Source organism: Oncorhynchus masou, chromosome 27, assembly GCF_036934945.1.
Source record: "Oncorhynchus masou masou isolate Uvic2021 chromosome 27, UVic_Omas_1.1, whole genome shotgun sequence".
Classification (NCBI taxonomy): domain Eukaryota; kingdom Metazoa; phylum Chordata; class Actinopteri; order Salmoniformes; family Salmonidae; genus Oncorhynchus; species Oncorhynchus masou.
Window position 1 is genome coordinate 58,918,724 of NC_088238.1, and position 18,836 is coordinate 58,937,559.

Below are 18,836 nucleotides of genomic sequence, written 5' to 3' on the forward strand. Positions count from 1 at the left end.
TATTTACTTCCCACCATAATTTGCAAATAAATTCATTAAAAATCCTACAATGTGATTTTCTGGATTTTTTTCTCTCATTTTGTCTGTCATAGTTGAAGTGTACCTATGATGAAAATTACAGGCCTCTCGTCTTTTTAAGTGGGAGAACTTGCACAATTGGTGGCTGACTAAATACTTTTTTGCCCCACTGTAGCTGTGGTCGGGTTCTGTTGAAACCAAGAAAGTGTTTTGAAACAGAGGTAGTTAATGAACTTGTCCAAATTGGAAGAACACAGATTTTGATTTCCCATTGCAAAAGGTTTTGCCACGGTGTGCGCAACTGAACAAAACCTGGCCCTTAGATTAAATGCTTAACGTATATCAATATATCACGTTGTGAAACATTCTTCAAAAATGGCCTTTGCCCTCCCCCTAACCCATCTACAGTAACCTCCCCCTAACCCATCTACAGTAACCTCCCTTCCCCCCCTAACCCATCTACAGTAACCTCCCCCTAACCCATCTACAGTAACCTCCCTTCCCCCCCAACCCATCTACAGTAACCTCCCTTCCCATCTACAGTAACCTCCCCCTAACCCATCTACAGTAACCTCCCTTCCCCCCCAACCCATCTACAGTAACCTCCCTTCCCATCTACAGTAACCTCCCTTCCCCCCAACCCATCTACAGTAACCCCCCTAACCCATCTACAGTAACCCCCCCCCCTAACCCATCTACAGTAACCCCCCCCCGCCTAACCCATCTACAGTAACCCCCCTAACCCATCTACAGTAACCCCCCCCCCCTAACCCATAACCCATCTACAGTAACCTCCCTTCCCCCCCCCCCTAACCCATCTACAGCTAAAATTAAAATAAACACTTTCCTTCTCTAACCCTGGTTGACTCAGAATTGAACCAGGAAGTAGAGTGTAAAATAAACAAGGTTCTTTCCAACTCTTTTGTCTCTAAACAATGTGGAAAGAGGGGTTGGGCCTGGAGAGACTAGAGGTTTCAGACAGTCCGTGGCTAAAATGTACATTTTGGTCCACCAGCCACTGTAGCAGATAGATATAAAAAATAAAAAATAAATATAAAAAAAATCTACCAGCCACTCAGATGTTTTACCAACCAAAATATTGTTTCACTATCAACAACAAAAAAAGACGAGCATGCTTAGTAATGTTTCAAAAGCAAGAAATATTAGTAATAAGTAATATAGTTATATTGCTCAATCTCATAAAAATTGTTTTGTAACTCCAGTATTTTAACCATAATAGAGACGAGACTAAATGTTCAGCTGCCCCTTTAAGGGCGGGAGGTTACCGCGGTAACAGGGCCACTCGAGTTCTGTCACGTGTGTGAGAGAGATTTAGGATCCGACTAGGGCGTCTCTTCACTATCAGTGGAAGCAGCACACTAACGTTGAAAAACCCGAGCTTGTGAACAAAGCAATATAAATTGACAAGAAACACTTGGCGAAAGTCTCACTTTGTAGACGTTCGAGTAAACTTGATCAACGTGTATGCCTGTGCGCAGCGCCTCCGAAAACGAATGTATATCGCGCGTCACTCGGTGCGCACAGATCCCCCTGCCAAGCAGTGTTGCTGCGTAGGGTGGGTTGTATACTTCATCTTTCTTTGTGCAATTAGCAGCTATGGAACAAAACAGCAGAAATACTTTAATAACAGCTGCATGATTCTAACCCAAACTCCGACATGTTCTCATACTTGACTCTTTTTTTTTTCCATTCGCGAATGTAATGCCATGCAAATTGGCCACCCGCCAACGTGGCTGGTCTAATGTACATTCTTACCCGCCAATACCGAAATCTACCCGCAAACAGCGGGTGTTAATGTTATGCCCTGCAGAAGGCACACTAAAAGGCCCAACCTCTAATGGGAATGCCAAAGTCCTGTTAGAAAGATCCTCCCTATTCTGTAGGTGAAAGGTGAGAGGAAAGAGAATTCCCTTAACCCTTTACAAAGACTGCAGTCTCAACCTTCCTTTAGGAAAGACCAGGCATGCAGCTCTATGTCAATGGCTTTAATAAGTGGTAGAGACAGAAAGAACAGGTGTGTGAGAGAGAGAGAGAGAGAGAGAGCACATTTTTTCATACTTGCAGAGGCTGCTGCACCTGATGTCACAGGAAGGCTAAAAAGATAATCAAGGACAACAACCATGCGAGTCTGTTCTCCCGCTATCATCCAGAAGGCGAGGTCAGTACAGGTGCATCAAAGCTGGGACCGAGAGACTGAAAAACAGCTTCTATCTCAAGACCATCAGACTGTTAAATAGCCATCACTAGCACATTAGATGCTGCTACCTATATACATAGACTTGAAACCACTGCCCACTTTAATAAATGGAACACTAGTCACTTTAATAATGTTTACATATTTTGTATTACTCATCTCATATGTGTATATATACTGTATCTTAGTCTATGTATTACTCATCTCATATGTGTGTATATACTGTATTCTATTCTACTGCATCTTAGTCTATGTGTGTATATACTGTATTCTATTCTACTGCATCTTAGTCTATGTGTGTATATACTGTAATCTATTCTACTGCATCTTAGTCTATGTGTATATATACTGTATTCTATTCTACTGCATCTTAGTCTATGTGTATATATACTGTATTCTATTCTACTGCATCTTAGTCTATGTGTATATATACTGTATTCTATTCTACTGCATCTTAGTCTATGTGTATATATACTGTATTCTATTCTACTGCATCTTAGTCTATGTGTATATATACTGTATTCTATTCTACTGTATCTTAGTCTATGCCACTCTGACATTTCTAGTCCAAATATTTATAGAGATTCTTAATTCCGTTCCTTTGGATTGTGTGTATTGTTAGATATTACTGCACTGTTGAAGCGAGAAACACACAAGCATTTCTCTAGACCCGCAATAACACCTGCTAAACACGTGTACGAGACCCATAACATTAGATGGTGTTTCATGGAGGTCAGGCGTTCTTCCCCTCCAACATGGCGCTTGTGTTGGAACTCAGGAACAATTCCAGAGCATACACGCTCCCTCACTTTCATCTCAGTACTACAGACCTTGGTTCGATTCCAGGGCTGTGTCACAACTGGCCGGGAGTCCCATACGACGGCGTCACAATTGGACCCGGCGTCACAGTCGTCCAGGTTAGGGGAGGGTTTGGGCGTCATCGTAATATAAGAATTTGTTCCTAATTAACCCGACTTTGCCTCGTTAAATACAAACATGTAAACGTTGCACATTAACTACAGTAACAACACGGGAATGGTCCATTACTATTGGAGTAGGTGGGGGTATTTGGCTTGATGACCCTGACCTCACTTCCATGCTCTGACTCATAGTTCTATGACACGAATGATAGAATCCCCCCCCCCCCTCCACCTGAATGGTATTGACCAGAGAAGTGAAGATGAAACCAGTGGCAGGAAACGTTGCCAGAATGACAACGTTCACAATTGTTGAGAAACTATTGCGACATCTTGATTATCTTTCCGAGACAAACGAAACACTCTGTACCGTATCTTGGTCACTCAGGCAATCTAAAAACACTAGACAATAAGCTTCGATGTTGCAATAGTAAAAGTGTTTACAAGGAAAATCCAATACTAAACCCAACCGAATAGTCTTGACCAAGGTTGCTCCCAATAGACCTAAGATGTTTTAATTATTTTTTTTAAAGGCATCCCGTCTCAATGCATAACTTTCTACTCAAGTCATGACTGACTACAGCAACAACCAGAACAATAGCATAGAGAACAAAATTTTTCCGAAATGTCCCGTCAGTTAACACAAGTGAATTTAAGTAAAGAGTTAGTGTACAGAGGATCGTGAACCATTAAGTTTCAAATCCCGGTTGGCATATGAACCCCTAAATGAGAAAATATTAAATCTCTCACCTGTACACATCTCCAGATCCTTCTTTTCCGCCTCTGCTACCCGGGCCGCCTCCTCCTCTTCCTCAGCCTCGGTGGTGCAGCGGTAACCCTTGCTCTTCAGGACGTGACACACCAAGACCCCCAGGAGACCCAGGAGGAAGAAGACCGGCACCAGGACGAAGGCTATGTACTCTGGGTTCACATGGTCGTCTCCTGCACTGCTGCCTCCCCCCGCTGTCTCACCCGCTAGAAAGCAGACCGGTGGAGGATAGAGGCGATGAGGAGAGCGAGAAAAAGGGACACGAGGATAGCGAGAAAAAGGGACACGAGGATAGAGGCGATGAGGAGAGCGAGAAAAAGGGGGACGAGGATAGAGGCGACGAGGAGAGCGAGAAAAAGGGACACGAGGATAGAGGCGACGAGGAGAGCGAGAAAAAGGGACAGGAGGATAGAGGCGACGAGGAGAGCGAGAAAAAGGGACAGGAGGATAGAGGCGACGAGGAGAGCGAGAAAAAGGGACAGGAGGATAGAGGCGACGAGGAGAGCGAGAAAAAGGGACAGGAGGATAGAGGCGACGAGGAGAGCGAGAAAAAGGGACACGAGGATAGAGGCGACGAGGAGAGCGAGAAAAAGGGACACGAGGATAGAGGCGACGAGGAGAGCGAGAAAAAGGGACACGAGGATAGAGGCGACGAGGAGAGCGAGAAAAAGGGGGCCGAGGATAGAGGCGACGAGGAGAGCGAGAAAAAGGGGGCCGAGGATAGAGGCGACGAGGAGAGCGAGAAAAAGGGGGCCGAGGATAGAGGCGACGAGGAGAGAGAAAGGGGGACATGGATAGAGGCGGATATGGATAGAGGAGAGAGAAAAAGGGGATATGGATAGAGGCGACGAGGAGAGAGAAAAAGGGGATATGGATAGAGGCGACGAGGAGAGAGAAAAAGGGGATATGGATAGAGGCGACGAGGAGAGAGAAAAAGGGGATATGGATAGAGGCGACGAGGAGAGAGAAAAAGGGGATATGGATAGAGGCGACGAGGAGAGAGAAAAAGGGGATATGGATAGAGGCGATGAGGAGAAAGAAAGATGTGAGGACTTTATGATGGTTCAATGTGGGCCCTGTGAGTGTGAGAGTATGTGTTGGTAAATAAGAGTAACCATTTCCTCTATGGACGTCCCTGAAAGTTAAATATCATAGTGCCACAGCTCAGGAATACGCCACACACACCTCAAACTGGGTTATAGGGGAAAACAATAATTGAGGAAACCCATAGTATCCTCATCAATATGTCAGTTGCCATTCAGGAACAATATCAGATATCAATGTTGATCAGATACTGAAAAGTGAGGAAGGGGGGGGGGGGGGGACTCAAAATGGCGCAGAGAGTACCCTTCCTAAAGTAGGTTAATGTCAAAAGGACGGTAACAATATAAAACCATACCAGATGAGAAGGAGATCGAAAAGGGGGATGAGAGAAGGAAAGGAGGATGGAAAAATAAGACTACTACATATTGTCAAGAGATTAACAAAATGGATAACGCATGTGTGGTAATCACAAGACACTCCATTAGTCATCATTCAATTTACGACCTCGTCACCACTGACATGTCACATTTTGACTCGTATGCTGAGTGGCACCAGATTTTCCTACTGGTCAGCAGAGGGAGGATTTAAGCGCTCGTCGGAACTGAACTCTGCAGTCATTCAGGTGATAATGAATGTCGGCAGTGCTTTCATGTTTCCTCGCTCGCTGGATAAAAAGTGCTGTCCCATATTTCTCTCCCCAGCGCTGCGGGCTGTCATGTCCGCCGACAGCCCTTTTAAAAATGGCCAAGAGAGGAGAGAGAGAAAGACAGAGACAGAATGTCCGTATCACCAGGGAGACTGCTGACTCCAGGGAGACTGTAATCCCTGGAAATTTTCAGCTCTCTCCTCCTCGTCTCTCGCTCGGTTGTTGTTTTCCCTCAACATACTCTCTCTGGGAAAGTTTATTGGAGAAAAAGAGGGAAGCAGAAAGACAGAAGCAGAAAGAGAGAGATCTGCAAGACACAGAGCAGGACTGTTGTGAAGGCAGTGTTTATCAGGCCAGTTGGCGGGCCTGTTTATCAGGCCAGTTGGCGGGCCTGTTTATCAGGACAGTTGGCGGGCCTGTTTATCAGGACAGTTGGCGGGCCTGTTTATCAGGCCAGTTGGCGGGCCTGTTTATCAGGCCAGTTGGCGGGCCTGTTTATCAGGACAGTTGGCGGGCCTGTTTATCAGGACAGTTGGCGGGCCTGTTTATCAGGACAGTTGGCGGGCCTGTTTATCAGGGACAGTTGGCGGGCCTGTTTATCAGGGACAGTTGGCGGGCCTGTTTATCAGGGACAGTTGGCGGGCCTGTTTATCAGGGACAGTTGGCGGGCCTGTTTATCAGGGACAGTTGGCGGGCCTGTTTATCAGGACAGTTGGCGGGCCTGTTTATCAGGACAGTTGGCGGGCCTGTTTATCAGGGACAGTTGGCGGGCCTGTTTATCAGGACAGTTGGCAGGCCTGTTTATCAGGACAGTTGGCGGGCCTGTTTATCAGGCCAGTTGGCGGGCCTGTTTATCAGGCCAGTTGGCGGGCCTGTTTATCAGGCCAGTTGGCGGGCCTGTTTATCAGGGACAGTTGGCGGGCCTGTTTATCAGGACAGTTGGCGGGCCTGTTTATCAGGGACAGTTGGCGGGCCTGTTTATCAGGCCAGTTGGCGGGCCTGTTTATCAGGACAGTTGGCGGGCCTGTTTATCAGGGACAGTTGGCGGGCCTGTTTATCAGGGACAGTTGGCGGGCCTGTTTATCAGGACAGTTGGCGGGCCTGTTTATCAGGGACAGTTGGCGGGCCTGTTTATCAGGGACAGTTGGCGGGCCTGTTTATCAGGGACAGTTGGCGGGCCTGTTTATCAGGCCAGTTGGCGGGCCTGTTTATCAGGTCTCTAAGGGCCATTGCTTGGACGGGGGCCGGCCATCCATGTGCCATCAGGAATGGAGTGACACACACACCACAAGGTCTCTTTAGTTTGGGGAAAATCTTTCCACTTCCTCTGTGACTAACTGAGGCCAAAACCACAAGGTGCCCCCCCCCCGGTGATGGTTTGGTCCCATAATCCTAGTGCGCGATGGTTGTGTTTCAGATTATTTTGTGCCCAATAGAAATTAAATGGTAAATAATGTCATTTTAGAGTCACTTTTATTGTAAATAAGAATATATATTTCTAAACACTTCTACATTAATGTGGATGTTACCATGGTTACAGATACTCCTGAATGAATCGTATATAATGAGTGAGAAAGTTACAGGGTTAAAGATCATACCCTTAAATCAAGGGGTGTCAACAATTAATTTCAGACAAGACTGTCTCAGATATTCCTGACTGAATCTGGCTCACAGGAGGGAAAGGTATGGTGGGGGTCAAAGGTTACAGTGCGTATCTTCCCCTGACATTTCCCACGTGAGACATTCCATCCAGCGCCACATGAAGCAGACAATCGGGTCATTGTGTTTCCTCCAGTGTGCATCCCCGTCTGTGTGCGAGGGAGTGAGAGCGTGTCTAGTGACTGTGTTCTGTGTGACGGTGTTTACATGTGACCGTACGATGTACAAACATACCACTCTCGGTGGGTGGGTGTGTGTATGTATGTCTTTGTGTTTCCTCCCCCATTGTCCCTCTCACCCTGAAGCATCTGACTGTGGTCTACTCTGACCACTGACCACTCCTTTCTCTCGGTTCTCGTTTTCATTTATAGGATGTTAGTGGGCGGAGCTGCGAGGGTCGTCCGTGAAATGAGACACATACACCTCTTCCCCCTCCCCTCCAATACGTCGAGGACACTCTCTCCACACAGGCATACTGTTGTTGTTTTTGGTTGTGGCCTTTTGGGGGGGCTTCTTTGCGTTGTATTTGTTTTGGCACTCACACTACACTGTTACCTGGATATAGTTAACAAATATATTTATTAAATAAAGTTATTTCTTCATCTCCGCACTGTCTCCTTCTTTGTTACGGGCTACGAGCCGGGTTCGAGACATGCCTCAACCCGGGTCACGGAACCATCCAAGTTACCTCCCGACAGATCGAATGTTTGGGGGGGGGGTGGTCAAGATATGGATGTGTGTGTCGTACCACATCAGAACCCAAAATATGAGCCTATTTTACTCCAATGTTTGTTGACAAACACTGTATAGCCTCAACCTAGTTCCAACTATAATTTGTTATCATGGACGGTCAGTCCATGCCATGTCTCTGTGTATTCTGTCGTTCTGCCCCTGAACAGGCAGTTAACCCACTGTTCCTAGGCCGTCATTGAAAATAAGAATTTGTTCTTAACTGACTTGCCTAGTTAAATTAAAGGTAAAATAAAAAAATAAAATTCATTTGAGAATGGTTACATTTCTCCTGCCTCATCCCTCACTTTACACATAAACACACACACACACACAACAGCAGGTCTCAGAGCATCCATTTTCCCCTCCCATCTCTAGCTCCGTGTGGATCGTACACATCATCCACAGAGATTAATGTTATCAGAGGAATTAAATCCTATATTGTCTCATCTGACTTTCTTCAGATTTCCTGCCGCTGTGGTATATGCCCCCCCCATATCCATACAGACACATATGCCCCCCCCCCCCCATATCCATACAGACACATATGCCCCCCCCATATATGCCCCCCCATACAGACACATATGCCCCCCCCCCCATATCCATACAGACACATATGCCCCCCCCCAGACACATATCCATACAGACACATATGCCCCCCCATATCCATACAGACACATATGCCCCCCCATATCCATACAGACACATATGCCCCCCCATATCCATACATACAGACATATGCCCCCCCATATCCATACAGACACATATGCCCCCCCCATATCCATACAGACACATATGCCCCCCCATATCCATACAGACACATATGCCCCCCCCCCCATATCCATACAGACACATATGCCATGTCAAATAATCTGCGCAAAAAACAAAAACAAAAAAAAAACACACACACCGGCAAAAATGAATGACTGTAATTTGCAGTGATGCGACATGGGAGATGAGGATATTATGATGGTTGAATGTGGGCCCTGTGAGTGTATGTGTTGGTAAATAAGAGTAACCATTTCCTCTATGGATGTCCTTGAAAGTTGAATATCATAGGCCCTGGTCTCTACATATTCCTTAGCTGTGGCACTACGCCACACACACACACACACACACACACACACACACCTGAAACTATGTTGTAGGAGAATTCAGCCATTGAAGAAATCCATAGTATCCTCATCAATTTGAACAATACCAGACTATATCAAAAGTCGATTGGTTAATTAAAGAGACGGGGAGACGGGGATTTCATAATGGCACAGTGATCCCCTTCCGAAACAAGGTTTATGTCAAAAGGACCACATAATGCCAGTCATTATTGTCCAGTGGTTGACATTCACTTAAGCAGAAACTTCCCAGACATGTTGTAGGTGTACGCAACTATTTTTATTGGTAGGTCCAGAGGTTTATGTCAACACTGGTCTCTGTGTAAGTCGACCGTTCAACGGGATCTAGAAGGCCAAAACACAGGGAGCTTCCTGCTACGTGTCAAGCAGAATGGTTCCACTGAGGAGATGAGAGGATGTGGATGTCTTTTTTTTTCCATGAGGCTGTCCAACTACTTGTATTACATTTTAGACAAAGCTAACTAGTTAAAGAATGTATTAACACTTCTATAAAAATCACTGAACCAGAATCATAATCAGGAGAGTCTGATGTCACAAAAGAACATAAGAAAAAGTACCTACTTTTAGATTAAATTTGTGCCAAATTGTCCAGAGAATTCCCCGAATTTTATGCATGTCAAAACTCTCTCCCTGTAACAGCCACTGATAAACAACACAGAGTTAGGAGTGTCCTGCCCATGAGGAACAAGACTCGGCTGCTGTCTTTGATTCCCTTCTAGCTCCGGCCTGCACGGAGCACCCGGCGGAGGAACGGACACATCTTACAACCACGTAGACGCTCCCGTGCTCTATGCTCCCGTGCTTATTTTTAAAACCACGTGTTGAATTACATTGAATGTTTGTGTTTAATCAAACGAAGGCTGAGGATTAAGTTTTGGGCCTTTTGTGAGAGTGACAGGCAACAGCTGCATGGTCACAAAGCTGTGTTAGTCACGAAGGAGGACGAAGCAGAACCCCATATCCTCAAAGGTCATATCCTATGTTATTGTACAGGAGGGTCTAAAAGCTTAGAGCCAAAGCAGGAACTTAAAGTCATGTGTTTTTGAGGACTTGTTCTTGGCATGTCAATGGCAATAATAACTCTGGTCTTCCTCCACTCAAATGGAATTAACGCTTGCCGTTTCACATTGTAAATGACGGGGGCGTTTATACCGGTTTGGGCATTAAATTTAAATTCTTTAACCAGACAGCAGAAGTCATTCTGCCTGTGGATGCCTCATTTTCATACAGGACGCCACGTTTAGACCTACACTACTCTTCACTGCCCATACCGCCTTACAATTAGAACAGTACACGTTTAGATTAAAAGAGTTCAATAGGTCAGGATTGGCCTATTATAGCTGCAGTTTTACATATTGCACAAGGTGACAACAGAAACACAGCGCTAGGCTGGACAGCCTATGCAACCTGCCTCACAGGAAGTTCAAAAACATTGCCCTTGGCAAAAGTATCCACTTTGGTGATGAAACTTTGTATCACTGTAGGCAGGCTGGTCTCAGACTAGACGTAACATTGTAGACGAAAACCCAGGGAGATTAAATTAATATGATATCATACCAATCGTACCATAAGACTAAAGGTTACTTGGTTGGTCAGGGTAGATCTATAACAAACCAAAAGATTCAAAACACACAATCTCATCATGGACAACTTCACCATTTTAGGTCATTAACACCTACCTACTACATTTTAAACTACTTAACATGTTAGCTAACCCTTCCCCTAACATACTGTACAAACCGCAATTTGTAACATGGACATCCATTAATTAACACAAACGTAAAATAAAACTATATACACACACAAAAGTATGTGGACAGTACACATTGCATGTGTAAAAATCAAGCACACAGCCATGCAATCTCCATAGTCAAACACTGGCAGCAGAATGGCCTTACTGAAGAGCTCAGTGACTTTCAACGTGGCACCGTCATAGGATGCCACCTTTCCAACAAGTCAGTTCGTCATATTTCTTCCCTGCTGGAGCTGCCTCGGTAAACTGTAAGCGCTGTTATTGAGAAGTGGAAACATCTAGGAGCAACAACGGCTCAGCCGTGAACTGGTAGACCACACAAGCTCACAGAACCGGACCAACGAGTGTCCCGAAATGCATAAAAATGGTCTGTCCTCAGTTGCAACACTCACCACAGAATTCTAAACTGCCTCTGGAAGCAACGTCAGCACAAATAATGTTTGTCGGGTGCTTAAGGAAATGGGTTTCTACGGCCCGAGCAGCTGTACACCAGCCTAAGATCACCATGCGCAATGCAAAGAGTCAGCTTGAGTGGTGTAAAGCTCACTGCCATTGGAGCAGTGGAAACGCTTTGTCTGGAGTGATGAATCACACTACACCATCTGGCAGTCTGACAGACAAATCTGGATTTGGCAGATGCCAGGAGAACGCTATCTGCCCCAATTCATAGTGCCAACTGTAAAGTTTGGCGGAGGAGGTATAACAGTCTGGGGCTGTTTTTCATGGTTCGGGCCCCTTAGTTCCAGTGAATGGAAATCTTAACACTACAGCATACAATGACATTCTAGATTCTGTGCTTCCAACTTTTGGGCAACAGTTTTGAGGAAGGCCCTTGCCTGTTTCAGCATGACAATTCCCCCATGCACAAAGCGAGGTCCATACAGAAATGGTTTGCTGAGATCGGTGTGGAAGAACTTGACTGGCCTGCACAGAACCCTGACCTCAACCCCATCAAGCACCTTTGGGATGAATTGGAATGCAGACCAGACTTAATCGCCCAACATCAGCACCCGACCTCAATAATGTGCATGTGGCTGAATGGAAGCAAGTCCCCATAGCAATGTTCCAACATCTAGTGGAAAGCCTTCCCAGAAGAGTGGAGGCTGTTATAGCAGCAATGTTCCAACATCTAGTGGAAAGCCTTCCCAGAAGAGTAGAGGCTGTTATTGCAGCAAAGGGGGGACCAACTCCATACTAATTCCCATGATTTTGGAATGAGATGTATGTGGACACCTGCTTGCTGAACATTTGATCATGTAGTGTATATCAGTTATTTGTATGTCCCAGATGTTCCTTTACTATGTTAGCCTACAGCAACTTGGACTCAGGTTATCCAATAGCAGGTTTATGTAAGGCTACTCTGTTGCAACTAAACCGGGTATACACTACACGATTTTGTGTAGTGTGTACCGACGCTCGTTCAACGTGAGCGGGTAAAAGACGCAATCGGAGGGCTACCGATCTCGTCTTTGAGCAGTCCTAGACGTCCCGATATTTTCAAACATGATTTTAATCGTCACAAAAACAATCTATAATGCTCTTTGTAGCGTAAAATGTGCCACGAAAAGTTTTGAGAACGGTGATCTGCAATAGCCAATAGAAGAAGCCGGTGAGATGACGCTGTTCAGCCAGAATGTGTTGACGCTCCATCCTGGAGCGATGCCTTCTAGTATAAGTTTTGGACTTGCTTTTAACCAAAGCAACAACAAAAAAAAGGTGTCAAAACAGCTCTGAAATTCACAAACAACGTTATTCAATTCAAAATGTTTGCTAGATTTTTAACTGTATGGTATGCGTGAATGTCTGACTGTCAGGCTTGCTTTGAACCACAGCTCGTAACTACGTTAAAAATCTAATCAAATCATTGTTTTCGCCAGACAACATGGTATCGAGAATCGTCCGTGAAGACTCTTGTAGTGTAACATCGTTTATGTGCGCGCCACACATAAAAAAAAAATACTACCGGAGAGACGGTCGTTTAATTTGAAAGGCTCAGCGATGTTAGGATTTTGAAAAGTCGTGGTGTCCACCCAGCCGCACCTTACAGTAACCTCGACTATGAATTAATTATAAGTAGCCACGGTACATACACATGACATTGATCTGTATCTCATGGTGAAACTTGTAGAGAAATTAAGATGTCAAAATCACAAGTTCAACTGAGTCTGCATTGATTTCATTTAAGGAGGCGGATGCGAGAATTGGTCCAAAACACGAGGTAAATAAGTTGATAACTTACGTGGTACAACACTGATCCCAGTTGAATTAGCCATGCTCAAAACTACTACTGCCCGGCTGTGTGGCGATGTTTTCGGCTTGAGGCAGCCTAGTTTGGACGCTGGCACCTACGACCAAGGAGGACTGTGTCTGTGGAGGGAGGGATATGGTGGTCACTACAGCCACAAACCCCGCCTATTTCTTCAATTCTCTCACAATGTGATTTTAAACATAACCTTCAATTAAGATCAAAAAGCTATTTGTTGTTTTCATTCATTTTTACGATACTGTCATTTTTGACTTTGGCTGTGGTAATTAGTGGAAACCGAGGGAGGCGCGTTCATTTGGACTTTTTTGTCCTGAATCGAGTTTGCATTTCCTCATTCGTATCCGAGTTCGGGAGGAACACCCTTTTCTTAAAGCTGTACCATACTTTCTTTCACGAGCGCTACGTCTGTGCGAAAAACTGATCTGTAATCAGAAATAAAATGGGTATCAATTCCAGCTTCATTAAAAAAAAAAAACTCAAATACAGTTTATATGCATTCTTTTGGATAATATAGTGGTAGGCCTACGTCCAAATAGAATTGATCAATGTAATAGACTGTGGTTTATTCGCTTGTTAGGCTACCATATATTTTCCACAGTGAAAATGTTAAAATGTATTATATTATCTTAATCATGTGCATTGTTTTTATGCCTCTTAATGTATTCCCCTTCGGTGGCAACCCATCTTTCAGGGCAAGTGCAGAGCCCCACCTGTTTTGAGCCCCTCCTGTTTTGAGCCCCTCCTGTTTTGAGCCCCTCCTGTTTTGCGCCCCACCTGTATTGAGACCCACCTGTTTTGAGCCCCACCTGTATTGAGACCCACCTGTATTGAGACCCACCTGTTTTGAGACCCACCTGTTTTGAGCCCCACCTGTATTGAGACCCACCTGTTTTGAGCCCCACCTGTATTGAGACCCACCTGTATTGAGCCCCACCTGTTTTGAGACCCACCTGTTTTGAGACCCTCCTGTTTTGAGTCCCAACTGTTTTGAGCCCCACCTGTATTGAGACCCACCTGTTTTGAGTCCCACCTGTTTTGAGCCCCACCTGTTTTGAGCCCCACCTGTATTGAGCCCCACCTGTATTGAGCCCCACCTGTTTTGAGCCCCACATGTTTTGAGACCCACCTGTTTTGAGCCCCACCTGTTTTAAGACCCACCTGTTTTGAGCCCCAACTGTTTTGAGCCCCACCTGTTCAATATTCATTGAATATTGTAAGAGCTTTCATTGTCTGCTTATATTCCCCTTTAATTTATCCTACAGTTCTGTCTTGGTGTACATGGAGAATACTGTAAGAACAGCCCATGTTCTGAATTCTTTCGCTGTACATTTCAAAAGTGCTGAACAAATAGTTAGACTACGTCGGTCCTAGCTCACTCATTAATGTCTTCATCTAAATTACGGACTGCCTCTCTTCTGCTCGTTGTCCCCTTATACCATAGTCTCAATTGTCAGTAGAAACCACATTTGTTTAAGCAAGTCAGCCATATCAGCTATGTTTTTCTTTTGGAAAAGTTTTATTGGTACAATTCCTTTAAAAACAGCTCATACATTTTTTACATCATTTATACACATAAAAACGGCAACAAAGCATAAAACACAGCACTTGAAAGTTACATTTAAATTTGTTAAAAAGTACATGTTGTGAAAACCAATGAAAACAACTATGAATAAAAGTACTTTCCTTGTAAAAACATCAAATCTGTAAAAGCCATTTAAAATGTGTACTAATGATCTAACAAAGGTAAAACATTTTTAAGACGTGAAAAACATGTTAAAAAGCCACTTTGTTAAAAGGCTGTCTTCAGTCCCTTAAACAGGAGCGGGGTGAGTCTTTATCAAGCTCACCTCATCCTGCTCTTCTGAATGGATCATCGTCCCGTCCTTCGGGGCCCAGAGGGGATCCCTCCCCTAGGCGCATCGCCCTAGGCGCCGCAGCGCTGTCCGGCCGTGGCCGCCGGGACCTAGGGTGTTGTGGGGGACCCTTCGCTTGGGGTCGAGGCCCCCTTTCTTCCGTACCACCCCAGGGCTTCCGTGGCTACCATGGCCACTGCCTGGGGGGTGGTCTCTACGTTTTTCGCTACCAGCAGGTTACGGGAGGACCACAGTGCTTCCTTCAGGCACGTGAGGGTGGACCAGAGCTTGGTGAAGGTCTTCGATGGAATGGGCCTTCGGCCCACCCCATACAGCACGAGCTGAGGTGTTAGGTCCTCCCCTGCTGGCAGACACGAGGTGATCAGGGGGCCTGCTTCCTTCCACAGGTCCCTGGCGGCTCTGCACTCCCAGAGCATGTGCCTCACCGACTCTTCTTGGCCGCAGCCTGGTCGGGGGCACGCGGATATCCTTGCCATGCCCCGTGACTGCATAACGGCCCTGACCGGGATGATCTCGTGGGCGACCATCCAGGACAGGTCCCGATGCCGATTCAGGAGAGCAGGATGGGCCACGTTGCGCCAAACCGTTGTCAGCCATATCAGCTATGTTTTTTTAAGGGCAGGAAATGAGGCTGAATGAACTGTTTCGATGCCAGACAAGGCCCAGCTGATAGCCAGGTGTAGCAGTGGTTTCACTCCATGGCGCAGGAGCTTCTTTAAGTGTTTTGCAAATTTAACGATGTGAAAATGAATGGCTGAAAAACCATTGGAAACATTTCCGGGTGTTTATGGGCCTTTATGGGGTGGCACAGCACTGCATCTTCGTGCTTGAGGTTTCACTACAGACACCCTGGTTCAAATCCAGGCTGTCCCATAGAGTGGTGCACAATTGTCCCAGTGTCGTCCAGTGTATGCATCATTGTAAATAATAATTTGTTCTTAACTCACTTGCCAAGTTAAATATTTTTATTTATTTAAAAAAAGGACACATCCACTGTGGTGTACTTGAAAAACGAGAAAAATGGCGACAATAGATAGTACTGTTTGCCCCTTTAGAGACAACATAACCAGGATATGCTTCCTTAAAGTAGATCAATTCTGACTAAGAGAACGTCAAAAATAAGCCATTAATTGCTACGTTTGTGCCGAAGAGATCTTAGTCGCCTTATTTTACATCTAACTAAAATGTTTGGTGCTGTATTTTTCAATGGAAAAAAAATGTGCACGAAAACGAATCGCCTCTCATTGAATGACAACAAATACTTAATGAAAGAATCCCTACCAATCACCGACGAAGGGGCGTAGACTTCAGCTCCGAACTTCCGCCTTCCCCCATAAAAACACTCGCTGAAATCCAAAACTTTCGTCATTAAATAAATTAATATATTTTACCCAACTGTTTCGACATCCAAGCATGCTGACGCCTTAAAATACCTGAACTTGAAAGAAAAAAAAGCTTATTGATTCCGTTTTTTTAGGGACAATAAATTTATCGTACTTTGGCAAACAACAACACAATGTAATGAAGCGTGTTCTTGTTTTCAAGTCAAACTGCAGTGAATATAATAGCCTATGTCGTTTGAAAAACGAGTCAAAGGCGTGGTTCACTTCGAAATAACGGCTCCGTCGCCTGTCTGATTGGGTAACCATTTGGATGAGTAATGGGGTTTTTCCTCGGCAGTTTAGCCTACAAGGTCCAGGCACATTAGCAGGCCAGTAATATGGTGTACTTTGTCAGGATGTATCGAGCTAACAGAAACATGCAAATGGAGGGAATTATTAGTGGCGTATATGAACTATGATAATTATATGTGAGCAGAGAAAGTTGTATCCGTAGTTTCAGCGTTTGGCTATGGAGCCAGATACTTGCCAAAAGGTCGAATGTCGGGACCGTAAGAAAATCCATACGTAAATTGTTAGGATCGTTAAAAAAAAAGCCATGCGTGAACCATGAACCTAAACGTGGCATTTAATCTGTGAACATACCAACGCCGTGTTACGATTACAGACTAACATTTTATGCTTCAACTAATCTTGTGTTACAATAATACCTTTCAGAGTGTTGGCAGTTTCATCTCACCAACAAACAAAAAAAACAACGTCTGTGAGGAGTGCTACTCGAACAAGCATAACTCTGTATAAAAAAAACGACAAGGGGAATCCTGCATGTTTTCAATTTAAAATTCTCTATTACACCTGTTGAGTTTATTTAATATTTAGGTAGCTAATGTAAGCAAATGTATTTCTAAAGCCCTTCTCAAAGTGCTGTACAGAAACCCAGCCTAAAACCCCAAGCAGCAAGCAATGCAGGTGTAGAAGCACAGTGGCTTGGAACAACTCCCTAGAAAGGCCAGAATTTAGGAAGAAACCTAGAGAGGAACCAGGCTATGAGGGGTGGCCAGTCCTCTTCTGGCTGTGCTGGGTGGAGATTATAAAAGAACATGGCCAAGATGTTCATAGATGACCAGCAGGGTCAAATACTTTGAAATAACTGCTGGTAATGAATTTGTTTGCCATTTAATTAAGACTAGATAGCAGTGACGTTTCAGTCCGCTAGGTGTATCTACAGCATCCCCATGCGTGCGCCTTATTAAAAAAGAAATACAAAAATAAAGACCAATACATCAAACTACCCCTAGGTGGAGCCATAACCTTTTCTAACAAGCAGACCGGCGTTGTCTATCAGTCTGCGCATGCACAGACTGCTGCAAGTTATGGTGCTATGTACTGAACAAAAATAGAAATGCGACAATATCATTGATTTTGCTCAGTTACAGTTCATATGAGGGAATCAGTCAATTGAAATAAATTTATTAGGCCCTAATCTATGGATTTCACATGACTGGGAATACACATAGGCATCTGTTGGTCACAGATACCCTTAAAATAATGGACCTCAGCATTCAAATTGCCATGGATTAAAATGCAATTGTGTTGTGCATAGCTTATGCCTGCCCATACCATAACCCCACTGCCACTATGGGACAGTCTGTTCACAATGTTGACATCAGCAAACCGCTCGCCCACACAACGCCATACACGTGGTCCGCGGTTGTGAGGCCAGTTGGATGTACTGCCAAATTCTCTAAAACCATGTTGGAGGCTGCAAATGGTAGAGAAATTAACATTGAATTCTCTGGCAACAGTTCTGGTGGACTTTCCTTTAGTCAGCATGGCAATTGAACACTCCCTCAAAACTTGACACATCTGTGGCATTGTGTTGTGTGATAAAACTGCACATTTTAGAGTGGCCTTTTATTGTCCCCAGCACAAGGTGCACCTGTGTAATGATCATGCTGTTTAATCAGATTCTTTATATACCACACCTGTCAGGTGGATGGATTATCTTGGCAGAGGAAAAATGCTCACTAACAGGGATGGAAACAAATCTGTGCACAACATTTGAGAGAAATACAGTTTTGTGCGTATGGAACATTTCTGGGATCTTTTATTTCAGCTAGTGAAATGGGACCAACTCTTTACATGTTGCATTTATATTTTTGTTCAGTTTACGTATGTGACAAATCTGATGGGTTTCTACCCTCTTGTGGCTAGATTGACGCCAAGTCCTTACTATCCTCCTTTCCTTGTTTCCTTTCCTTACATAATTTCCTTCATGGTCACTGATCTGAGAGGGGTTGATAGGTTTAGGCAATATACAGCAGAAAGCTTTCCAACCATTTCACCTTTTTATGTGGGTATTATGAGAAATGAGGCAAGGGGAATTGGGTCACCTGAGGTTGTTGGGGCACAGCATCTCAATTAGGGCACAATGTTGCAGAACATTCAGATATAAATATATTTCGTAGAACAA

At 44.6% G+C, this 18,836-nt stretch overlaps 1 protein-coding gene across 2 annotated transcripts in view; it reads right to left on the reverse strand.

The window, feature by feature from the left end:
• rell1 (RELT like 1) overlaps positions 1 to 16,578 on the reverse strand; it is a 65,563-nt gene extending 48,985 nt beyond the window's left edge. Inside the window, exons 1-2 of one of the 2 annotated variants that reach the window (XM_064940784.1) lie at positions 16,305 to 16,578; positions 3,901 to 4,125 (exon numbers count right to left, since the gene is read on the reverse strand). In XM_064940784.1, the coding sequence (XP_064796856.1) occupies positions 3,901 to 4,125; positions 16,305 to 16,392 (313 nt within the window). In that variant the 5' untranslated portion in view covers positions 16,393 to 16,578. Of the gene's footprint in view, positions 1 to 3,900; positions 4,126 to 13,122; positions 13,507 to 16,304 lie in introns of those variants that run through there. The other variant, XM_064940785.1, reaches the window with a different exon arrangement.
• Positions 16,579 to 18,836: the final 2,258 nt, after the last annotated feature.